General features: G+C 37.6%; 1 protein-coding gene across 1 annotated transcript in view; it reads right to left on the reverse strand.

The window, feature by feature from the left end:
* The window catches only part of TOGARAM1 (TOG array regulator of axonemal microtubules 1), a 116,165-nt gene that overhangs the window by 34,960 nt on the left and 54,063 nt on the right, over positions 1–27,142 (reverse strand). Inside the window, 5 exon segments of the mRNA XM_042782222.1 lie at positions 461–566; positions 16,992–17,145; positions 24,678–24,802; positions 24,987–25,141; positions 26,223–26,398. Coding sequence (XP_042638156.1) covers positions 461–566; positions 16,992–17,145; positions 24,678–24,802; positions 24,987–25,141; positions 26,223–26,398 — 716 coding nt within the window.

Consider the following 27,142-nt stretch of genomic DNA (forward strand, 5'->3'; position numbering starts at 1 on the left):
GAACGGTTGGTGAAAGGGCTGGAGGGAGGCAGCATGTCTGGCCTGGCAGTAATAGGCCTTGGGTTACTGCTGGTAATCCTGTCTTCCTCTTGTGGGATTAGAGGAGGTCAGAACCTGTGGCTTCCTTGTCGTTTTTACAATGGTCTTGGGTACACTCCCTGCTGCACAGACATACCTAATAATTCAGCCTGTCCACCCATCTATCAACCCATATATCCATGTTTACCTTCACTGACAATGTTGTACTGTACGTGCAAAAGGTTCATCTTTATTGTCTGCACCTCCCATGTACCTCTCTATGTCTTCCTCTTCCTCAATGCCACCATGTTGATCACTCACATTTCGTACAGTGCCCTTCTCTTCAGACAAATCAATACTTATCTTAGTAGAGATTTTTTAAAAGTCAAATAAATGTGGCATATTTATTTTTGTTATTGAAACAAACTGAAAAATAGTTTACCTCTTGAACTACTGCAAAGTTTGTTTCATGCAACTTTGTGTTCAGTATTTCAGAATGAAAAGCAGCTAAGCATCTAATAAAATTAAGTCCTTCAATTTTCTTCTCCCTATGATAAAAGAAACAAATGAAAAAACACTTAATAAATAGGGCTCAGTTGGAACAAGATCTCAGATGATTTATTGTTTGTATGAGGAATAATGACAATTAGGAGACCTCGCCAACTTCCCTCACCATGTAGGCATCTCAAATAAAAAATATGTAAAGATTATTTACTTCAAGAGTTCTCTTTTGTGATTTAAAAGATCTTTTAAGAGTCAAAACCACTACTGACCTTCAAACTAAGTTCATTCTTTGCAAAAAACAAAACAAAATAAAACTCCCTCTAGCAAGAATGTCATATTCCTTTTACAAAGCAGCAGAAGGGAAAGGAATGACAAACAAAAGATGAGAGAAGCAGTAAAACAAAAATGGAGGGAGATCAAAACCACAATGATAGATCACTTCACACACATGAGGTTCATCATTTAAAAAAGTGTGTCTAAGATGCAAAGAAAATGAAATCATCTTCTATCGCTGGTAAGAATTAAAAAGTTGCATCTGCTGTGGAAAACAGTTTGGTGGTTCCTCAACAAGTTAAACATTGAATTATCATATGTACCTCCAATTCCACTTCTAGGTAAAGACCAAAAGAATAGAAAACAAGTGTACAAACAAAAATTTGTAGACAAATGTACACAGCAGCACTACTCACAATAACCAAAAGGTAGAAACAACTCAAATGTCCATCACGGATGAGTGGATAAATAAAATTTGGTATATTCGTACAAGGGAATATTTTTCAAGAATAAAGTATTGACACATGCATACAAAGAATAATCATATTGTTATTCTAACGATACGACTTCTGTTCATGTATCTGGAAATAAATAAAGGTCAGTAATGGTGAGTTTTGTTGTTTTTAACTTCTTAGTGAGAGACAGCTAATGCAAATGAATTATCACTTTAGCCTACAAGGATGTTTGTTGATGGACAGGAGCAGTTTAATCATTTAACTTTAAAGAGGAATCTCTGGAAATATTTCATGTATCAACTTTGTTTTAATTGTCCATGTTTTTTTATAGCCATTTACACATGTTGTTGTTGTTGTTGTTATGTGCCGTCGAGTCGGACCCGACTCATAGCAACCCCTCTTTGGGTTTCCAAGGCAGTATCACTACGGAAGTAGATTGCTCCATCTTCCTTCCAAGGAGTGGCTGGTGGGTTTGAACCGCCAGCCTTCAGGTTAGCAGTCAAGTGCCTTAGGCACTATGCTACCAGAGCTCCCCATTTAAACACAGCAGTAAGAAAATGTGCAACCCAGCACTTACCAGATATAGTGGAATTTATGGAACCAGAATGTGTTTAATCTGGAACAAAAGATTTGGCTGACTGCTAAATTTGCCCAGGACAGTCACAAGAAATCAAGTGAACAGGTGATAATAACATACGCTAAATCTTGTAGTATAAGGGAGCCAGGCAAACGGGCAGAACAGGTCAGGGGAGAGCCCAGGCTTGAAGTGGGAGCTGGGCCGACAGCTGGAACAAGTAAGAAGAAGGCCAGGAAGTGAGTGGAGTGGTTTAGAACATCTGAGGCAGATGAACTTCTCTGTCAGTTTGTTGACTGTGGTGGCTTATATCTTATTGTGAGACTGGGGGCTGTGCCACCAGTGTTTCAAATGCCAGCAGGGTTGCCCATGGTGGACAGGTTTCAGCGGAGCTTCCAGACAGACAAACTCAGAAAAAGGAACAGGCCACCCAGTTCTCAAAGAATTGGCCAGTGGAAACCTTATGAATAGCAATGAAACACTGTTTGATGTATTACTGGACAACTTTATGAATAGCCCTGAAACACTGTCCAATACAGTGCCAGAAGATGAGCCCCTCATGTCGGAAGGCACTTAAAATATGACTGGAAAAAAGCTGTCTCATCAGAGTAGAGCCAACCTTAATGATATAAATAAAGTAGAGCTTTCAGGACCTCCATTTGCTGATGTGGCACAGTTCAAAATGAGAAGAAACTGCTGGAAACATTCATTAATAATTGGAACATGGAATGTATGAAGTATGAATCTAGGAAAATTGGAAGTTGCCCAAAATGAAATAGAATGCATAAAGATTGATATCCTAGGCATCAGTGACCTGAAATGGACAGGTTTTGGCCATTTTGAATTAGACAACCATATGATCTACTATGTCAGGAATAACAAATTGAAGAGGAAGGTGTGGCATTCATTATCACAAAAAATGTTTCAAGATCAATCCTGAAGTACAGCACTGTCAGTAATAGGATAATATCCATGCTCTGGTAGCATAGTGCCTAAAGGCACTTGACTGCTAACCAGAAGGCTGGCGGTTCAAACCCACCATCCACTTCTCGGAAGGAAGGCTGGGCAATCCTACTTCCGTAGTGATACTGCCTCAGAAACCCAAGGAGGGGTTGCTATGAGTCAGGGCCGACTCAATGGCAAATAACAACAACAACACTAGGAAGACCAGTTAACATTATTATTATTCAAACTTACACACCAACTACCAAAGCCAAAGATGAGGAAGGTAAAAATTTTTACCAACTTCTGCAGTCTGAAATTGACTAAACATGCAATCAAGATGTGCTGACTGTCATTGGTGACTGGAATGGAAAAAGTAGAAACAAAGAAGAGAATCACCAGTAGTTGGAAAATTTGGCCTTGGTGACAGAAATAACATTGGAGATCACATGACAGAATTTTGCAAGACCAACGAATTATTCATTACAAATACCTTTTTTCAACAACACAAACAGTGGCTATATACGTGGACTTTGCTAGATGGAATACACAGACTACATTTGTGGAAAGAAGCGATGAAAAAGTTTAGTATCTTCAGTCAAAACAAGGCCAGGAGCTGACTGTGGAACAGACCATCAACTACTCACATGCAAATTCAAGTTGAAGCTGAAGAAAATTAAAACAAGTCCATGAGAGCCAAAATATGACTTTGATTATATCCCACCCAAATTTAGATACCATCTAAAGAATAGATTTGATGCATTAAACACCAATGACCGAAAACCAGAGGAATTGTGGGATGACATCAAGAACATCAGCCATGAAGAAAGCAAATGGTCTTTAAAAAGACAGGAAAGGAAGAAAAGACCAAAATGGATGTCAAAAGAGACTCTGAAACTTGTCCTTGGATGAAGAGTAGCTAAAGCAAATGGAAGAAATGACAAGATAAAAGAGCTGAACAGATTTCAAAGAGCAGCTTGAGAAGACAAAGCCAATTATTATAATGAAATGTGCAAAGACTTGGAGTTAGAATATCAAAAGGGAAGAACATGCTCAGCATTTCTCAAGCCAAAAGAACTGAAGACAAATTTAAGCCTTGAGTTGCAACACTGAAAGGCTGTATGGGCAATATACTGAATGATGCAGGAAACATCTGAAGAAGATGACAGGAATGAATACACAGAGTCATTGTACCAAAAAGACCTAGTCAGTCTTCATCCATTTCAGGAGGTGGCACATAATCAAGAACCAATGGTATTGAAGAAAGAAGTTGAAGCGGCCCTGAAGGAATTGGTGAAAAACAAGGCTCCAGGAATTGACAGAATACCCATTGAGATGTTTCAACAAAGGGATGCTGCCCTGGAGCTACTTACTTGTCTAAGCCAAGAGATCTGGAAGACAGCTACCTGTACAACTGACTGGAAGAGACCCTTATTTGTACCCATTCCAAAGAAAGGTGATCCCATAGAATGCGGAAATTATCGAACAGTATCATTAACATTGCATGCAAGTAAAATCTTACTGAAGATAATTCAAAAATGATTGCAGCAGTATATCAACAGAGAAATTCCAGAAATGCAAGCTGGATTCAGAAAAGGATGTGGAATGAAGGTTATCATTGCTGATGTCAGACAGATCTTGGCTGAAAGCAAATAGCAGAAAGATGTTTACTTGTGTTTTACTGACTATGCAAAACCATTCAACTGTGTGGATCCTAACAAATTATGGATAACATTGAGATGAAAACCATCAGATATGAAATGTTTTCTCTAAGTTCCCCTTGAGCTATCCTCTTATTTAATATCCATCTAACCTTCACCTGGGAGCTCTGGTGGCATACAGCCTAAAGCACTTGACTGTTAACACAAGGTTGGTGGTTCAAACCTACCAGCCACTCCTTGGAAGGAAGACTAGGCAATCTACTTCTGTAGAGATACTGCCTTGGAAACACAAGGAGGGGTTGCTATGTATGAGTCAGAACTGATTTACGACACTGAGTTATTACCCACGTTTAAAGTACATTCATTGATTTCTATTTTAGTATTTTTTTAAAATCAAGACCTGGCATATCAATGGCTTTGTCAATATCCTTAGAGATGATTGCATAATTTTTATTTTTAGATTTATCAATATGATAAATTACACTGGAAGACTTCTTAATATTGAAACATGTTATTTTCTAATATTGAAAAGTATTGCCGAAAACAACCTCAATTGTTCATGAAGATTTATTATTGAAATGTTGATTCTGTTTAGTAGTATTATAGTTAGAATTTTTACAATGATAATTAAAAAATGAGACTGGTCTCTAGTTTCCTTTTTATATTCAATCATTATCAGATTTTACACTTGGAAGTTTTCTTTTTTTTCTTACACTCTGTTGTTGTTGTTGTTGTTTGTCGTCGAGTTGGCCCCGACTCATAGCGACCCCTCCTTGGGTTTCCAAGGCAGCATCACTTTGGAAGTAGGATTGCCCAACCTTCCTTCCGAGGAGTGGCTGGTGGGTTTGAACCGCCAGCCGTCTGGTTAGCAGGCAAGTGTCTTAGCCACTATGCTACCAGAGCTCCCTTCTTACACTCTAGTAGAGTATTTGTTGTTATGTGCCGTCGAGTCAACCCCGACTCATAGCGACCCCTCCTTGGGTTTCCGAGGCAGCATCACTATGGAAGTAGGATTGCCCAACCTTCCTTCCGAGGAGTGGCTGGTGGGTTTGAACCGCCAGCCGTCTGGTTAGCAGGCAAGTGTCTTAGCCACTATGCTACCAGAGCTCCCTTCTTACACTCTAGTAGAGTATAATTAGCATTGGAATTATTTGCCCTTAAGTGTTTAGCAAGATTCCTTGTGAAAGAGTTTGGACTGATAATTTTTAGGAAGGGTTGATAGCCCTTCTTCAACCCTAAAAAAATTACTTCTGTGTAAATCATGCTGTTTAGATTTCTTTTTCTCTTCCTAGCACTTTGGATAAATTGTATTTTCTTAGGTAAGTACCTATTTAATCCAAGTATGCAAATGTGTAGGAGCTCTGGTAGCATAGTGCCTAAGGCACTTGACTGTTTACCAGAAGGCTGGCGGTTCAAACCCACCAGCCACTCCTCGGAAGGAAGGTTGGGCAATACTACTTCCATAGTGATACTGCCTCGGGAGGGGTCGCTATGAGTCGGGGCAAACAACAACAACAATAACAACATGCAAATGTGTTTGAAGTGAATGGGTGAAGTAGTCTCTCAGGATTCTTTAAATTTCCTTAGGTTTTGTGAATATTTTCCCCTTATTTCTTACTTTATAAATTTGTACTTTCTCTTTTTTTTTTTTTTAATTTATTTTGGTGTTCTAATGTTTACATTTCCCTTTTCTGTTGTCTTTTTTTTTTTTTTAAGAATTAGCTCTAGGACATTACATAGTCACAGCAGAGTAAATGTAGTTCTAGACTTGGCTTCACAAGTGTTTAATCACCACTAAACAATGGTGGGTGTCCAAATAAAACTAGACAAAGCACACAAAATTATTTTCAGACATAGAAAAACAGGCAGCAGAACACCATGATCCCTGGAGAAAAGGAAATAAATTAAGTCCTATTGTCATGTCAGCATACTGTTTATTTCTTTTTAATGCATTTTATTGAAATATAATTTATGTACAGTGAAAGACACCAAACTAAAGTGACATGGATCAATGCATTTTTTTTTTTTTTTTGCAGTGTTCCCTTTCCACCCCTCCCACCCCTGGAAACTAATACAGTTTCCCTCCATATATAAACCTTTCTTTGACTCTTCACAACTACAAACTAATACTATATTTGTCTTTCTGTGATTGACTTATTTCACTCAGAATAATGTCCTCTAAGTTCATCCATGTTATGCAGTGTTTTGCAGACTCTACATTATTCTTCAGTGCTGCATAGCATTCCATTGTGTGTATATACCATAGTTTGGTCATCCTACTCTTCCACAGATGGGCACATAGGTTGTTTCTATCTTTTTGCTATTGTAAATAGGGCTGTGATGAACATGGGTGTGCATGTATCTGTTCCTGTCCTGGTTCTCACCTCTCTAGGATATATACCTAGTAATGGGTCAAATGGTGTTCTGGTTACCTAGTGCTGCTCTAACAAGAATATAACACAAATGGGATGGCCTAACAAACAGGAGTTTATTCTCTTACAGTTTGGGAGGCTAGAAGTCCGAGTTCAAAGGGGCTGGGTGAAGGCCCCTCAACCTTGGGCTTCAGCTCTGCCTCCTGCTCCTGGCCCACTGAAGCTAGAGGCTTTTCTTCACTTAGACAGCTGCTGGCTGCTGAGGCTGACAAGCCCAAGGTTGACAAGTAAAAAGGCACAGTCCTGATGTTACCAAATCACATGGCAGACCTTTAACTTAAGCCCACTGAAAGTCCCAAGGTCAGCAGATCATGGCAGGCTGGTGAACAACACGGATACGTGCAGGGTTCAAGCTTGCCATAAGCTAGAGACCATTCCCAAAGGCTTCTCCTTATATACAGGAAGCAGACCACGTCCCCAAGGCAGCTACTAAGCTGCTCACAGTAGATTTCACCATGGAGTTGATCACCAGTCTCATCATGGGGACTACTACATCCAGCTGCCCAGCCACTCAACCAGGCTTAGCCAAGTTGACACAAACTTAATCACCACAAATGGTATCTCCAATTCTAGCTTTCTAAGGAATTGCCATACTGCTTTCCACATTGGTTGTACCACTTCACACTCCTACCAGCAGTGTATCAGAGTCCCAATCTCTCCACATCCCCACCAGCATTTGTTTCTGTCTCATCGAACCTTGCCATCAGTGTTGGGGTAAGAAGGTATCTCATTGTTTTGATTTGCATCTCTCTGATGGCCAATGATTGTGAGCATCTCTTCATGTATTTGCTGGACACCTGAATATTCTCCTTGGTGAAGTGTCTGTTCATGTCTTCTGCCCATTTTTCAATTGGATTGTTAATTCCTTTGCATTGTGGCACTGGAATTTTCCATAAAACTTAGAGATAAGTCCCTTGCCAGATATGTAATTATCGACAAGTATGAATTTGTTGCTGTCATTTTTGTTATGTGCTTTTTGTGGTGTCGATTTCTTTGTTCCATGTAATTTTCTTTGCTAAGCTCGTTTTGTTTATGAGTTGTGTTTTAGCATAGTGCCTAGAGGAACATTCTAGATCCCTGAGAATCCAAGCAGAGCAGCATGATCTCACTGAGGTAACACTGATAGAGCTTATGTTTTTGGGAGGCTTAGAAACTCAAATTTGTAGGGCAGAGTAGTAGAAAGCAGGATTCTATTCAGAAAAAAAAATCTCCAAACAATACTCTTCATAGCTTTGGTGAAACATTAAGCTACATGTGCCTCAGGTGAGACTGTGAGGTGAGGCAGAGAACAACTACAAAGGAGTTCTATCTAAGTAAAACAATTCCCAGAACTCACATATGATGCCTCTGAGTTCTGACCAATTCTAACAAACTGGGGCTTTTGTAGAGATAGCAGAAGGATCATGCTTTAGTAACAGGACTAAACTAGCCCCAAAGTAGACTCCAGATCTGCTCAAAAAAGGCTTAAAAATAATTCTCAAAATGATCAAACTAATACACACAAACTTCAACTGCCTGAGAAAACAAAATACTCTTCTTTTAAGGAAGATAAATTCCAGAAGCTTGACAATGTAATATTGACTATGCCCAGCAGCCAGTGAAAAATTACATAACATGCAAAAAAGCAGGAAAATGGGACTGAAAATTACGAGAAAGATCAATTGACAGAAATTTATCTAGAGATGACAGAATTAGCAGATAGTTTTGAATTCTACCATAGTTATGTTGAAGGATTTAAAGGAAAATTTGAAGATAATGAGGAGAGAAATTAAAGACCTAAAAAAAAAGAAAGAAAGAAAGAAAAAGAACCAAACAGATTTCTAGAGATGAAAAAGATCTGAAATGAAAAGTTTAGTGGATGGGCTTAACAGAAGATTGGGCAATATAATTATGGTGTAGTTGTATAGACTTCTTTTTTATTTTTATTTTGTAATTGGTGTTTACTGAGCCTCTTGGATGTGTGGGATTAATAGCTTTCATCAAATCTGAAAATATTTCAGTTATTATGCCTTTAAATATTTTTTTTCTGTCTTCCTCATCCTCTGGTAACTCCAATAATATACACAGTAGTCTGCTTGAAGCTGTTCAAACAGCTCACTGATGCTCTGCTCATCAGTCTTTTTCTTCTGTTTCACTTTAATCATGTCTACAGCTATGTTTTTAAGTTCTCTATTCTTTTCTTCTGATATCTACCATACCATTAATCCTATCCAGTGTATGCTTGATCTCAAGACTTTGTAGTTTTTACCTGTAGAAATTAGAGTTTTATTTTTTTAATTTGATGTCTCCACTTAACTTCCTCAATGCTTCCTTTAGCTTTTTAACACATGGAAAAGTATAATAATTATAGTTCTAATGTCCTTGTCTAATAATTCTATTATCTGTGTCACTTCTGAGTTGGTATCAATTGATTGCTCTCCCATCCTTATTATGGGTTGTGTTTTGCTGCTTCTTTGCATGCCACCTGGTAATTTTTTTTGAATTCCAGACATTGTGAATTTTATCTTGCTGTTTTTGTATTTTTGCAAATATTCTTGAGCTTTGTACCAGGATGCACTTAAGTTAGTTAGAAAAAGTTTGATCTTCTCAGGTCTTGTTTTAAGTTTTATTAGGTTGGACAAAAATGGCATTTAGTCTACAGGTCATTTTGCCACACTATGAAATAAAACCCTTGTGAGTATTCTACCCAATACTCTGTGAATTGTGAACTTTTTCACTTTGCTAGTGAGAACAAAAAGTATTCTTGCCTCTGTATGTGGTCCAGGGATTGTTCCAACCCTTTTGGGTGATTCTTTTTTTTTAGTCTCAGGTAGTTTATTCACATACATGTCCTGACCAGCACTCAGCTGAGCATTCAAGTAGGATTCCCTGTAGATATTTGTAGTTCCCTGTGTAGCTCTATCCTGTGGCAATCCTGTAACCACTTTGGCCTCCCCAAACACCCACCTTCATCTCTAATTTGATCTCCACTGGATATGCCTGGGTTTCACCTCTTTGAGCTGTGACCTGGAAAGTCTTTCCAGGAAGTAAGCCAGGTAATTGGAGGGTTCATCTCATCTGCTTCCCATCTCTTATGGATCACTGAATTTCACTGTCGGGTGAACAATATCTTGAAAAACATTATTTCGTGTATTTTGTACAATATTTTAATTCTTTCAGGTAGGAAGGTTAATCTATTTCTGGTTAATCCATCCTGGCAGGAACTTAAAGTCCAAGAATTCTATCTTGGACATGTTAAATTTAAGATGTCTACTGGCATCCAAAAAAAGATCTCTGGTGGTGTAGTTGTTAAGGAATTTGGCTGCTAACCAAAAGGTCTGTGGTTCAAACCCACCAGCCACTCCACAGAAGAAAGATGGGGCAGTCTGCTTCTGTAAAGATTTACCAGTGGAGAAACTCAATGGCGGTTGCTATGAGTCAGAATCAAACTGAAGGTCATGAGTTTTTCTTTTTTTTTGGTTTAATATTGCCTTTGATGCAATCAAGATATACTGATTATTATGGTGATTAGAATGCAAAAGTTGGAAACAAAGAATCACTGGTAGGTAGAAAATATGGCCTTGGTGATAGAAATGACTCTGGAGATCACATGATAGATTTTTGCAAGACCACTGAATTATTCATAGCAAACACCTTTTTACAACAACATACATGGTAGCTATACACATGGACCTTACCAGATGAAACACACAGGAATCAGATTGACTATATTTGTGGAAAGAGGCAATGGAGAAGCTTATGATCATCAATCAAAACAAGCCCAGGAGCTGAGTGTGGAACAGACTATCAATTGCTCATATAGTTTAAGTTGAAGCTGAAGAAAATTAAAACAAGTTTAAGAGAGCTAAAATACAACCTTGAATATATTCCATGTGAATTTGGAGATCACCTGAAGAACAGATTTTATGCACTAAACACCAATGACTGAAGACAGACTAGTTAGGGGATACCATCAAGAATATCATACATGGAGGACTTCTGGTAAGATAGTGGAATAGGCAGACAAGTTACATAGACTCTCTTCACCAACAAAAAGAGAAACCAATTGACAGAGACACAGAAGATAATCCTGGAGCCCTGAGCTTTGAAAAGAAGTATACAGAAGTGGATTAGGCACAAACTAGTAGAAAAAATCTGTATGTAAATAGTGAGTACAGAGACGATTAGAGCAGCGGACTGTCAGCTACTCTGAGAGGACCAACAGCTTGATTATTTACAAGTGGTGTTGAGACATGACAATTGACCTAAACATCAGTTCTGATTGCCAAGGGCTGCAGGGACAACTGTGCTGGTGGCCTATGACTAGGAAGGGAAACAGCAAGGAGGGAGACAACCTGAGCTATAGACTTTCGACAGTCCAGAGGGCACAGCCATTTTGATTGTTTACAAGCAGTGGCCATTTTGGATATTTAAAGTGACCAAGGGTGCAGCCATTTTAAATGTTTCCAAGTGGCAGCCATTTTGGGAATTTAAAGTGACTAAGGGCACAGCCATTTGAATGTTTACAAGTGGTGGCCATTTTGGATATTTAAAGTGACTGAGGGTGCAGCCATTTTGAATGTTTATAAGCAATGGCCATTTTGGATTTTAAAGTGACAGCATTCTCATTCAGATTCCAGTGACCTAAGAATAAGCTCCGTTTGCCAAGGACAGCAGGGTGACAACGGGAAAGGAGACGGGGTAAGTGTATAAGTGCTGCCAACTAGTGAATAGAGGAGCACAGTACCCTGCTTTCACAGACAACAAACAAAATAAAGAAAACAAAAATCATGGGCAAGTCACTCCAACATACAATCACCAATTAAATATATACACAAACACGTCACAATGCCTAGGAGACAACAGAGCATCACATCACAGTCCACACAAAGAAGCAAGATAAAGCAGGAGAAACAAAGGACCAGGATACAGACCCAAAACATACCTGAGGAATAAGCAGCATTGAAACTCCCTGATAAGGAATTCAAAAGAATTATATTTAGGTACTGACAACAGATTGAGAGAGAGATCAAGGAAAACACTGACAAAATCAAGGAAAACACAGAGAAAATCCTAGAACAATTTCAGAAGAAAGTACAGGAACGAAAGGACAAAATAAATGAAAAATCGGAAATGATACAAAATCTACAGATAGAAATCCAGAAGATTAATACTAAATTTTCAGAAATAGATAACACATTGAACAGGAAAAGGAGAAGAACTGAATCAATGGAAGACAGAATTAGTGAGACTGAAGACAAATAGCTGAATACTTCTTCGGAAAGGGATCAATCAGAAAAAAAGATCAAAACAAAATGAAAAAAGCCTAAGGTTCATGTGGGATACCATCAAAAGGAATAATCTACATGTAATCGGAATTCCAGAACAGGAAGAGACAAATAAAACCACAGAGAAAACTGTTGAAGATTTGTTGCAAGAGAATTTTCCTGGTATGATGAAAGATGAGAATATATATATTCAAGAAGTCCAACAAACCCCAAATAGGATAGACCGACCCCAAAAGAAAATCAGTAAGACAGATCATCATCAAACTCACCAAAACTAAAGACAAAGAAAGAATAGTGAAAGCAGCAAGGGAAAAACAAAGTTACCTACCAGGGACAACCAGTAAGACTAAGCTCGGATTTCTTGGCATAAACCATGCAAGTAAGAAGACAATGGGATGGTGCATACAAAATCCTGAAAGGGAAAAATATATATATACCCAGCAAAATTGTCCCTCAAATATGATGGTGAAAGTAGGGCATTTACAGGTAAGCAGAAATTAAGGGACTTTGTTAAAACCTGACCAATCTTACAAGAGATGCTAAAGGGATTCCTTTGGACGGAGAAGCAACAACAGCAAACAACAACCGATCAGTAACACACATAATGAAATAATCCAGAAACCAGCCAATTATGGAAGTATCCCAAGCAAGCCTACAGGATTGTGAACAGGGAACCAGAGACATCAATTGGCAAATGAGGACAACTACAAACCAAAAAGATGGGGAAAACAGTGTAGTTACAGAACTTCTACCTGGTGAGGAAGTCAAGAGAGTTGCAAGATAGAATGGACTGTTTTAAGCTCAGGGAGAAAAATATAAATCACAGAGTAAACTCAAAGAAAAATGATAAACCTTCACATCAAAATAAAAAAGAAGACCAGCATAAATATTAGGCAAATACTAAAACAGCAATGAAGGAAGTGATAACATGATTCATAGACAAAACAAGCTCAGCACAGAAAATCTTGGGGGTGAAAGAAATCAGCAACACCACAAAAAAGCACATAACACAATGATAGCAACACATTCATACTTGTCGATAATTACATATCTGACAATGGACTTATCTCTAAAATTTATAGAAAACTCCAACACCTCAACAACAAAAAGGCAAATAATCTGATTGAAAACTGGGAAGAAGATATGAAAAGACACTTCACCAAAGAGGATATTCAGGCAGCCAACAAACATATGAAGAAATGCTCATGATCATTAACCATTAGAGAGATGCAAATCAAAACAACAATGAGATACCATCTTGCCTCAGCACTAGTATCAAAGTTCAACAAGACAGAAAATAACAAATGCTGGTGAGGATGTAGAGAGATTGGGATTCTCATACACTGCTGGTGGCTGTCAAATGATACAACCACTGTGGAAAGCAGTATGGTGATTCCTTAAAAAGTTGGAATTAGAAATACCATTTGACCCAGCAATTCCATTACTATGTATATATCCCAAAGAAGTGAGAGCCAGGACAAGAACAGACATATGCACACCCATGTTCATCGCAGCACTATTTAGAACAGCAAAAAGATGGAAACAACCTAGGTGCCCATCAACAGAAGAATGGATAACCAAACTGTGGTACATACACACAATGGAATACTATACAACACTAAAGAATAATGTAGAATCTATAAAACACCACATAACATGGATGAACTTGGAGGACATTAGGCTGAATGGAATAAGTCGATCACAGAAGGACAAATATTGTATTAGTTCATTAGTGTAACAAAGTCAACGAAAGGTTTATACATGGAAGGAAATTTTCTTTGTTGATCACCACGAGTGGGAGGAGAGAGGAAGGGACACAGCAAAAAAAAAAAAAAAAGCACTGCCCCATGTCACTTCAGTTTTGTGTATTTCACTGTACATAAATTATATTTCAATAAAATGTATTTAAAAAAAATCATACATGAAGAAAGCAGAAGGGGATTAAAAAGACAGGAAAGGAAGAAAAGAATAAAATGGATGTCAGAAGTGACTCTGAACATTGCAAATTGAAGGAAGACAAGATAAAAGGGCTGAAAAGAAGATTTCAAAAGGTGGCTCAAGAAGACAAAGTATTATAATGAAATATGCAAAAACCTGGAATTAGAAAACCGAAAGGGAAGAACACACTTGGCATTTCTCAAGCTGAAAGAACTGAAGGCAAAATTCGGGCCTCGAGTTGCAATACTGAAGGATTCTATAGGCAAAATACTGAACTATGCAGGAGGCATCAAAAGAAGATGGAAGGAATACACAAAATACAAAAAAACTGGTTCAACTATTTCAACATTCAACTATTTTAGGAAGCAGCATATGACCAACAGCAAATGTTACTGAAGGAAGACGTCAATGTTACACTGAAGGAATTGGTGAAAAATACCTCCAGGAATTGATGGAATACCCACTGGGATGTTCCAACAAGCAGAGGCAGCACTGGAAGTGTTTACTTATTTATGCCAAGAAATTTGGAAGACAGCTAACTGGCCAACCGATTGGAAGAGATCCATATTTGTGCCCATTTCAAAGAAAGGTGATCCAAAAGAATGTGGAAATTATCCAACAATATCACTAATATCACATGCAAGTAAAATTTTGTTGAAGATCATTCAAAATCGTTTGCGGCAATACACTGATAGGGAACCCCCAGAGATGTGAGCTGGATTCAGAAGAGGACGTGGAATGAGGGTTATTATTGCTGATGTCAGTGGATCTTGGCTGAAAGCAAAGAATACAGAAAGGTGTTTATCTGTGTTTTATTGGCTATGCAAGGGCATTTGACTGTGTGGATCATAACAAATTATGAGTAACATTGTGAACAATGGGAATTGCAGAACACTTAATTGTGCTCATTAGGAATCTGTACATAGACCAAGAGGCTGTTGTTTGAACACAACAAGGGGATACTGCATGGTTTAAAATGAGGAAGGATGTATTCTTTCAGCATACTTATTCAACCTGTATGCTGAGCAAATAAACTGAGAAGCTGGACTATATGAAGAAGAATGCCACATCAGGATTGGAGGAAGACTCATTAACAACCTGCAACATGCAGATGACACAATCTCACTTGCTGAAAACGAAGATGACTTGAAGCACTTACTGATGAAGATTACATCTCAATGTTAAAGAAAACGAAAATCCTCACACCTGTACCAATGAGCAACAGCAAAATTAATAGAGAAAAGACTGACGTTACCAGAGATTTCATTTTACTTGGATCCACAATCAACACCCAGGAAAGCAGCAGTAAAGCAGTCGTCTTGCACTGGGCAACTCTGCTGCAAAAGACTTCTTTAAAATGTTAAGGAAAAATGATGTCACCTTGAAAACTAAGGTGTGCCTAACCCAAACCATGATGTTTTCAATCATCTCATATGCATGTACAAGCTGGAAGTGAATAAGGAGGATTGAAGAAGAGTCGATGCCTTTGAATTGTGGTGCTGGGATAGAGAGTACTGAAAACACCATGGACTGCCAGAAGAATAAACAGCCAGAATGAACAGCCAGAATGCTCCTTAGAAGCAAGAGTGGCCAGACTTCATCTTACCTACTTAGTCATGCTGTCAGAAAGGGCCAGTCCCTGGAGAAGAATATCATGCTTGGTAAAGTAGAGAGTCAGCAAAAAAGGGGAAGACCCTTGAGATGGATCAACAAAGTGGCTACAGTGATGGACTCAAGCTCATTTTGAGGATGGTGCAGGACCAGGCAGTGTTTCGTTTTGCTGTATATAGGGTCATTGCAAGTTAGTGATGACCAATTGTCATCTAACAACAACAACAGCAATGCTGCCTCTGCACTACAAAGGCAGAAGTGAGTAGTTGCAAAAGAGAATTGGGGCTCACAAAGCCTAAAGTATTTACTATCTTGCTCTTTGTGGAAAAACACTGATAGCCCCTAATCTACAGAATGAATGTAGATAGAAAAACAAAGAATGACAGCAGACTCAATCCTGAAACACTCCAAAATTTTTAAGGCAAACAGAAAGGAAGGAATCAAGAAGTAGTGTAGCGGGAACAGAACCAGAAGAGTCTGAAGTTTTTAAGGCAAAATGAAGAGAAAAGTGTATCAGAAAAAAGTGTCAACTGTGCCAAATACTGCAGTAGATGGGGGCCAATAAATGACCAGTGTAGATTTAGCAAAACAGTGACCTTTGCAGTTTTAGTGAAGTTGTGCTTGTTGTCAGGCGTGCTGATGAAATATGAATACAATGTAAGGTGAAAAGAGACAATGAATGGGCCTTTTTGAGGAGCTCTACTAAAAATGGGGAGGAAAGAAATTTGAGAAAGATGTACAATTTAGGGAGGATTTTAAAGAAACACAAGATATTATTGTATATTTTTCTGAGGATAAATAGGATCTTGAAGAGAGAGAAAAAGTGATGATAAGGGATAGGGTGAGGACAGAGATAATGAAGGAACAGAAGAGGTAAGTGAAGAACGGCAGCCAATTGACATTTCAGTTGAAGCAAGTGGGATACACACTGCCAGTGTGCTTTTGTTTCCCTTGAGTTATCAGCCTGCTGGGTAGCTCCTGCAGGTGTGGTCGGAGCAGGTAAGTATCAAGGATTGCAATAGGGTATATTTTACAGAGAAATACTTTGAGAAATAGTGAGATTTATCATCTACACAAAGGTTTGCTTAATCCATTAAAAGCTACACTATATCCTTATGGTATACAAGTGATAATATATAAACTCAGGACCAGAGTTCAGCTACATAATAAAGAAAAGACACTTTCAGACCGCCTAAGAACTAAAACAATCATTTTAAGACTATTTTAATGGGAAATGTGTTTTAAGGTTTTTAATGAAAAAATTACGGAAAACTTGGATGTTTTCTGTTAGGGGATGTTAGAGATGGTAAACTTACCAATCTTCATCACCTAAGAGCTTTAGGGCTTCTGTCAGTGCTATTTCTGGTTTGGAAAATGGCTGTAGTTCTGAAGAATCCATTATTTCTGGACTATGAGTGACACATGGCATTCTTTCTTTATACTGTGGAATGGCTCCAGAAGATACTTCACCTAAAATAAAACATTATAAAAGCATCAGAAAACCATGATACAAATGAACCATGAATGGAAATATTATTCTGATTATACATGTGATGAATATCTCTTATAGAAACTAGTACTATTCGTTTCTAATAAAACTACTACCCAGAAACCTAAGCAATTTGAAACTTTACTTTTTATATATAAAATTATTAATAACCTACATTTACTATAAATATGCAAGTGTTTTTTCACTCATGAGTCACAGAACAAAAACTGGCTTTACTTTAAAAGCTATAAGTCAATACAAAGCAAAATGATACCATTTTGTAAAAACATGGATATATGCCTATTTTACTCTTCATTTGACAGTTGAAAATTAAGCTTCATGGCATTTGTATATAGAATTCCAGTTGTTTTTCTCTATAGGTATAGAATTAATGGTCATTATAAATCCTAATACCATGTTTAGTAATAAGAACAATATTTCTGTCACAATAAACCATTTGTCAAGAATTTTCCAAATGGAAGGCCCTGCCCTAGATTTTAGGTACACAAATCATAGTTACTGAGTGCCCTGAAAGCATTACACAATCCAAGATTCTTGCAGTGGAGGTGTTCAAAAGGAGACAACAAAACAGAATGACTAAATGAGTAAAGATCTTTGGTTATTTTTCCATGTAAAGAGATATTTTTAGATAGGAAATATTATGCACTAGAGATGACTACCCTTAAAATATTTTGTGAGACTTTCAGTAAGATGGTGAAATAGGCAGATAAGCTCTACACCCTCTTTAACAAAGAAAAAAGAAACCAACTGACAGAGATACAGAAGATAATACCGGAGCCCTGAGCTTTGAAAGAAACTACACAGAAGTGGATTAGGCACCAACTAGTAGAAAAACCTGAATGAAAACAATTCCAGGTACCTAAGAATAGTCTCTGTTTGCCAAGAATGGCAGGGATATACAGGAGGCTGACAACGGGAAAGGGGACAGACAGTGACCATACTAAGTGCTGCCAACTGGCAAACAGAGGCACACAGCACTGCTTATATAGATAACATAAAAACAAAACAAAGAAATGGAAAATCATGGGCAAGTCACTCCAACATACAATCACCAATTAAATATAAACACAAAAACGTCACAATGCCTTGGAGACAACAGAGCATCACAGTCCACACAAAGAAGTAAGATAAAGCAGGAGAAACAAGGGACCAGGACACAGACCCAAAACATCCCTGAGGAAGACGCAGCATTGGAACTCCTTCATAAGGAATTCAAAAGAATTATATTTAGGTATCTTCAATGAATTGAGAGACAGATCAAGGAAAACACTGACAAAATTGTGGAAAACACAGAGAAAAACCTAGAACAATTTTGAAAGATAATACAAGAATGAAATGACAAAATAAATTAAAAATTAAAAATGATACAAAATCTACACACAGAAATCCAGAAGATTAATACTAAATTTTCAGAAATAGACAACATATTGAACAGGCAAATGAGTAGAACTGAATCAGTGGAAAAAAGAATTAGTGAGATTAAAGGCAAATACTTGATATTTCTTGGAAAAGGGAACAATCAGAAAAAAGATAAAAACAAAATGAAAAAAGCCTAAGGTTCACGTGGGATACCATCAAAAGGAATAACCTACATGTAATTGGAATTCCAAAACAGGAAGAGACAAATAAAGCCACCGAGAAAATTGTTGAAGATTCGTTGGAAAAGAATTTTCCTGTTATGATGAAAGATGAGAATATATCCATTCAGGAAGTCCAACAAACCCCAAACAGGATAGACCCCAAAGAAAATCACCAAGACATATCATCACACTCACCAAAACCAAAGACAAGGAAAGAATCCTGAAAGTAGCATGGGAAAAACAAAAAGTTACCTACAAGGGGCAACCAATAAAACTAAGTTCAGCTTTCTTGGCAGAAACCATGCAGGTGAGAAGACAATGGGATGGTATATATAAAACCCTGAAAGAGAAAAATTTCCAACAAGAATTATGTATTCAGTAAAACTATCCCTCAAATATGATGGTGTAATTAGGACATTTCCAGATAAGCAGAAATTAAGGGAATTTGTTAAAACCACACCAATCTTACAAGAGATGCTAAAGGGAGTCCTTTGGACAGAGAAGCAACAACAGCAAACAATAACTGATCATTAACACACATGATGACATAACCCAGAAACCAACCCAGATATGGAAGTATCCAAAGAAAATAAGCCTACAAGATTGTAAACAGAGAACCTGAGACATCAATTGACAAATGAAGACAACTACAAACCAAAAAGTGGGAAAAAATTGTGTAGTTACAGAACTTCTAGATGGTAGGGAAGTCAAGACGACTATAAGATAAATCGGACTGTTCTATACTTGGGAAGAAAACTGTAAATCATAGGGTAACCTCAAAGAAAAATGATAAACCTCCACATCAAAATTAAAAAGAGGACTAGCACAAATATTTAGCAAATACTAAAACAAAGGAAGTGATAACACGATTCATAAACAAAATGAGCTCAGCACAGAAAATTATATGGAACGAAATCAACACCACGGAAGAGCACATAACAAAATGACCTCAGCAAATTCATACTTGTTGATAATTACATATCTGGCAAGAGATTTATCTCTAAGATTTATGGAAAACTCCAATGCCTCAACAGCAAAGGAATTAATATTCCAATTGTAAAATGGGCAGAAGATATGAATAGACACTTCACCAAGGAGGATATTCAGGTGGCCAGCAAACACATGAAGAGATGCTCATGGTCACTGGCCATCAGAAAGATGCAAATCAAAACAACAATGAGATACTATCTCACCCTTGCATTGATGGCAAGGTTCAACGAGACAGAAAATAACAAATGCTGGTGGGGATGTGGAGAGACTGGGACTCTCATACACTGCTGGTGGGACTGTGAAGTGATACAACCGCTGTGGAAAGCAGCATGGTAATTCCTTAGAAAGCCTGAATTGGAAATACCATTTGACTTAGCAATCCCACTACTAGGTATATATCCTAGAGAAGTGACAGCCAGGACAGCAAGAGATATATGCATACCCATGTTCATCTTAGCACTATATACAATAGCAAAAAGATAGAAACAACCTATGTGCCCATCAACAGAAAAGTGGATGACCAAACTATGGTACATACACACAATGGAATGATATACAGCACTGAAGAATGTAGAGTCTGCAAAACACCACATAACATGGATGAACTTGGAGGACATTATGATACCCACCAGCCACTCCTCAGAAAGAAGATGGGGCAATCTACTTCTGTAGTGATACTGCCTCGGAAACCCAAGGAGGGGTCGCTATGAGTCGGGTCCGACTCGATGACATATAACAACAACAACGACAACAACATGCTGAGTGAAATAAGTCAATCACAGAAGGACAAATATAGTATTAGTTCATTATTGTAAAACTTCTAGGAAAGGTTTATATATGGAAGGAAAATTTCTTTGTTGGTTGTGGGGGGGGAGGAACACTGCAAAAAAAAAAAGTATTGACCCATGTCACTTTAGTTTTGTGTATTTCACTGTACACAAATTATATATCAATAAAATGCATTAAAAAAGATACTGTTTGTCAACAATGCTATTTGTGAGAAAATGCTACATGAAATCACAAATGTAAGAAATTTCACTTGATGTTGTAGACAAGTAACAGATACTTCTACTCACCATTTAAACCAAAGGCAACAAGATATTAATGATTAGCTAATATTTATCAAACAGTTTGTGGCAGACCTTGTGCTAAATACTGTACAAATCTTTTTGTATTTGGTTCTCTTAAGAAAGCTGGAGCAGATACCTCATTATTTCTACCTTGCAGCTGAGAAAATAAGTGTATTTTATAGAGATTGAGAATTTCAATTTGTTCAAAAGCCCAATGCTAATGAGTAGCAGAGGCAGGACTTAGATCTAGGTCCACTATCACCAGTGATTTTATATAAACACATCTAAGACAGAATTTCTGCATTCAAGAAACTTATCATATACCCAAGAGAAGATATATAAATAGATTAATATCATGATATTTTGTATTATTATAGTGTTAAATTGGTAGTAGTTTTCATTAGAGTAAATTATATATGAGGAAGAAGATATGTCAGTTAAAAAATGTGACAAACAGACCTCATATAATTTTTTTAATGACTTAGATGTACCCTCATTAGGCCTCATGTAAGACTGATAATGTATCAGTACAACTCTCCAGTTTTGAAATATCTCAACACTGAAAGAACAGCAAATACAAAGAAATGCTACTATTATTTACTGACATCTTTCCTAGCATTATGCTAAGTGCTCCATTTACCACACATTATTTCATTTAATTCTCTCAACAACCCCATGTAATAGTTATTATTCCTACATTAGAGATCAAGAAACTGACACTGCAGTTTTAAGGATTTTTTCCCTTTGTCCACTCTAACTCATTCTAATAAGACATTAACTCATTAGAAAGAGACATAGATCAACACCAAATTTACTATCTTGGGGTTATAGCAATTATAAAATATCACTGCCTGCCTATCTTTGTTTTCACCCGAAAAAAGGAAAATAAAGCAATGCAAATACAACATGTATCCTGGAAAAGGAGGTGTGCAGGGTATCAATCTAAGGCAGTGGTGCTCAAACTGAGTGGTTGCTGTTTTTGTTTGTTTAACTATTATAAAATATAAGAAAACTGTGGCAATGTAAAATTTTAGAACACAGTTCTAAAAGCTGACTCTCACTTTTTGTATTTATTTTATCACAAACTAGTAATAAACAGCTCATCCAGTCAATGGGCCATACACTTTGAGTAGCTGGTCTAACAGATATATAATATCTAAGGAGACATATCCAATTGGAATTTTACTATTAAAAATTATTTCTGATAATATGTTTTAGATAAAAATAAGGTCTAAACATATATATTTTGGGTTGATCTATATAAAAATTTTGTAAGTATATTCTTATATTCAAATAGTACAGGAATGACCTCAAGAAAGAACCTGCCTTATTCTTCTTGGAAACAAAATCTATAAAACCAATAGATAAAAATCACAAAATTAGTTAATGTCTTTATCAATAATAAACCCATCATGTCAACTGACTCATATCATATTACAGAGTAGAATTGCCCCACAGGGTTTCCAAGGCTGTAAATCTTCATGGAAGCAGACTGCCACATCTTCCTCCCACAGAGTGGTTGGGTTCAAACCTTCAACCTCTGGGTTAGCAGCCAGGTGGTCAACCACTGCACCACTAGCAAAAATACCTAAAAATTTACCACTTGTTACTATTTGTACTATTTGTTACTATTTGTATGTCTATTATGTGCTGTCTTAGGTAAGAAGTCTACCTCTGGATTTTATGACATTAATAAATAGTCAAATTGTGTGAGAATACTAACAAAGAGGTTTAAATTTCACAAATCTCTACATTTAACACTAGTGTCATGTTCAGCCACCAATTTTACAAACCAACACCTCTGGGAAGACATACTGTCTATATTCATTAGCTTTGGGAATGTAGAATTTGTAAAAGTCTTATATTCCCTGTTAAGGGCTAGACTGTTGGCTGAAAGTTTGGCAATTTGAACCAATCCAGAGGCACCTTAGAAGACAGGCCTGGCATCTGAAAGATGACAGCCTTGAAAACCCTATGGAACTTTTCTACTCTGCACACGTGGAGCTGTCAGGAGTTGGATTCTCCTCGACAGTAACTAACTGACAACAGCTATACTTCTAGTTTTATAAAAGAAATATAAGAATCTCATTCATCTGGTTCAAATCTGTTTTATATTTATCTCCAATGAATCGGCTTGATGGCACCTAACAGCAACATTATATAGTTCACACAATTTTTTCCTTAATAATAATAAGCAAAATAATTATAATAAACATTAATATTTAATGTTTATTATAGTTCATGCAATATTCCATTTCAGTCCGATTTTTCCTAGTTACACTGGTAGTGTAGTGCCTGAGGCATTTGACTGCTAACCAGAAGGCTGGCAATTCAAACCCACCAGCCACTCCTCGGAAGGAAAGTTGACAATCTACTTCCGTAGTGATACCACTTCGGAAACTCAAGGAGGGTTTGCTATGAGTTGGCTCTGACTCCACGGCAGTGAGTATCGAGATCTTTTCAGTATGTCTTAAAAGTAGTACTGGAAACATGAAATCTATTCTTGGCCAGGCAAAAATCATAGTAGGTTCTCAAAAAAATAGGTTGAATAAATGACAAATGCAGTAACTTTTTTTCATTAGGATCTAACACAAACTAGTTGCAGAAAGGGCATGGAGGTAGCATCTTCTGACCTCTTCCAATCTCACTCGGGGGAAACAGAGTCACCATTAGCAGCCCAAGGCTTATTCCTAAGAGGTCAGACATACTGCTACTCTCTATCCTTTTTACTAACTCTGACACCAACTGTCCCACCCACAGCACTCACTACTTCTCTGCTATGTTCAATAATTTGTTGCAATGGCCACATAGAACTCACAGACAATACTCACAATCATGGGGTTTATTAGGGAAGTAACAGGCTACAATTCAAGTTCAGGAACATATTCACAATACAACTCTTCAATCAGGACAGTCTCCTCTCTGCTGTACACTCAGACATACTTCTCTGGCCTCTGGCCTCTCAGCCTGGCCCCTGCCCTACCTGGGCAAGTGTTACAAAATTCTTTTAGCTCTGTCAATACGTATACCTAGGTGCACCCCACTTTTGTCAGCAAGCCTCCTGCCCAAAGGCACTCAGCTTTCTTGCTCTATGGGCCAGATAAGCCTGCTGGTCTGTCATGTGCCTCTTGGTTCTACTGCCACCATCTCTCTGCAGGGTGTCTCTCTCTGCCGGGTGTCTCTCTCTGCTGGGTGTCTCTCTCTCTCTCTCTCTCTCTCTCTCTCTCTGCCAGGTTGTCTTGGCCAAGGAGATCCAATGCAAAGATCCAAGGATGCACTCCACTTTACAGCTAGCTCTTTTATCTTGATGGCAGTGAGATCCCCTCTATGACTTTAGGAAGGCTCATTTTAAGCCTGGCAGAGTGACAAAACTAACTAATCTCAACATGAGAATTCTACACATCTCATTTTCATGGCCCCACCCAGTAATCTGGTGGGAGTAACAAAGATTATGGCTAGAAAAGCCACATCAAGTAATTCACTATACTGTATCAGTTACTCTATCTAAGTCACTTTACCTAAAAATGGGATATTACTCCATGGTGCTAATATCCAATAAAATCTGTGCCTGAGGATTATCCCAGGAAAATTTCCAGGGATAATGGAAGGGATCTTAAGAGATAAATATTAGACCTTTGAGATAATTTAAATATTTATAGGGCAGGAAAATTGAGACCAGAGTTGTTAAATGAGTTTTTCCAGGTCACAAAGCTAATTAAAGCAGAACGAATTCTTAAAAAGCCAGCTCTTCTGAGTCATAGTTCAGTTTTTTTTTTTTTTTTTTGGTCACAAATCTACTTTAGTTTATCAAGAATTTAGATATTACTCTTTATGTTTGAAAGAATGACTTACCTAAACCTGAAAATACTATAGATGGTAACATATTTAAAATGGCCCCTCCTTTCATTTGAGGGTTTTCTAAAGGGGAACTCTCATTATTTTGACATCCCTACCTCCTTTCTAAAAATATGTAAGATCTAGAAGGGAAAAAACAGTCAACTTTTTATGAGAAATAGAATTTATTATAACAGAAGTTATTGGGTCTTTCAAATTTTAGTGTTATAGGCCAACGTATTCTACTCTTAGGTACTTCTCAGCTGCAGTGAAACCATATTGCTAGCTTTAGCATATTATATTCCTAATCCAAAAATTAAATTCCACTTACTTTCAGAAGCCATTTTCTCAATTTCTATATCCTTTATTCGTTCCCAGGGTTTCTGTTCCTTTTTTTCATAATTTTTAATGTCAAAAAGTTCTTTCTCTTCTCTCTTTTGTCTCATCTTGTCATAAGTAGATTTTGAAATGGAAACTTTAGTCTGCATGAAAAAGTTGAGTTATCTGAAATTATTCAGGAAGTTTCACATTTAAAATAACTATCTTAATGATGGTGCTCTGGTGGCATAGTGCTTAAGGCATTTGACCGCTAACCAGAAGGCTGGTGGTTGAAATCCACCAGCCACTCCTTGGAAGGAAGATTGGGTGATCTACTTCCATAGAGATACCATCTCGGAAACCCAAAGAGGGGTTGCTATGAGTTGAGTTGACTCAGTATTAGTAAGTTTTTTTTTGTTTGTTTGTTTATCTTAATGACATCTGTGTATATACATTAAATGTCTAAACAAAATCAAATATGCATTTCTTAATCATTATTCCAGGAACTCCAAATAATAGAATTACATGGTGCTAATATCCAGTGAAATCTGTGTCTGAGGATTATTAGTTTGTTATTCCTTGAGTATGTGTTAGAAAACTGCTGAATGAGTATATGTTCCTGTGTGCTGTCGAGTTGATTTCAACTCATAGTGATTGATGTGACAGAGCAGAATTGCCCCACAAGGATTTCCTGGCTGTAATCTGTATGGAAACAGATCACTGGGTCTTTCTCTCACAGAGCTACTGGATGGGTTTGAACTGTCAGCTGAGTGGTTAACCACTGTGCTGCCAGGGCTCCTTGAATATGTATGTACATATATATGTGTGTATAAGTGTGTGTATGTATTTATGGTATGTTGTTAGTTGCTGTTGAGTTGCCTCTGACTCATGTGACCCCATGTGTTGCAGAGCAGAACTGTACTCTACAGCATTTTCAAAGCTGTGCCATTTCAGAAGTAGACTGGTAGTCCTTTCTTCCAATACTCCTCTGGGTGAGTACAAACCATTCACCTTTTGGCTAGCAGTTGAATACTTAACCACTTGCTCCACCCAGGAACTATATGCTCTAACACCAGAATTAGAAAGGAGATATCATTTAAATGATGAAGGACCAAAATTTTAGTTACACCAACAAGATTTTTAAAATTTTGATCATGAAACTTTCACCAAACCAAATTTGATTTATACAAAATGATGGCATCTTATAGGCTTAAACTTATCCTAACACTTAATACATAACCTTACATCTTTTTCATTTTCAGCATCAAGATATGATGGAATACTTTGCTGGACTGCTCTTCCATAAATCCCTGATGGTGGTTCAAAACTTTGTTTAATAGAAAATGTATCTCCATTTTCCACAGAAGATATCACTGATTGGCTGCAAGTTGCTGGTGCTGAATTTGGGCTCCCAAATACACCTGAAATCAATCAACCATCAAACAGTCATTAGGTATTTGTGTGACGGTCCTCTGAATGACAAAAGCTCTTGCTTTCAAGAAGTAAACAATATAGTTGTTGCCATTGTTGTTGTTATGTGCTGTTGAGTCAGCCCCAACTCACAGCAACCCTTCCATGGGTTTCCGAGGCGGTATCACTATGGAAGTAGATTGTCCCACCTTCCTTCTGAGGAGTGGCTAGTGGGTTTGAACCTCCAGCCTTCCAGTTAGCAGTCAAGTGCCCTAGGCACTACACTATCAGAGTTCCTAAACAACACAGTTAGTGAGAAAGAAAAGTTAAATAATCATTACAAAGTAAAAACAATCTAATAAGACAGTAATATAAAAAAAAAAAACAAACTCACTGCTATTGAGTTGATTCCAACTCATAGCGATCCCCATTGGGTTTCCATGGTGGTATATCTTTATGGAAGTCAACTGCCCTTCTTCCTTCAGTGGAACAGCTATAGGTTTGAACTGCCAATCTTCTGGTTAGCAGTCAAATGCCTTAGGCACTATGCTACTAGAGCTCCTGGGACAGTAATTAATTATGACAGAAATATAGGGGGTATCATATGGCAGTTCATGATTAACATCAAATGAATTCACAGGAATGATGGCATTGGCTGAGTTTAAGATGGCTTCAAGAAGCTAGATTGGAAGATAGGTTGGATTTGGATAGGCGGAAAAGAAAGAAAGGAGGACATCCTGTGAGATGAGGATGTT

Source organism: Orycteropus afer, unplaced genomic scaffold, assembly GCF_000298275.1.
Source record: "Orycteropus afer afer isolate SDZICR_OR568_19922 unplaced genomic scaffold, OryAfe1.0 scaffold00265, whole genome shotgun sequence".
NCBI classification, from domain to species: domain Eukaryota; kingdom Metazoa; phylum Chordata; class Mammalia; order Tubulidentata; family Orycteropodidae; genus Orycteropus; species Orycteropus afer.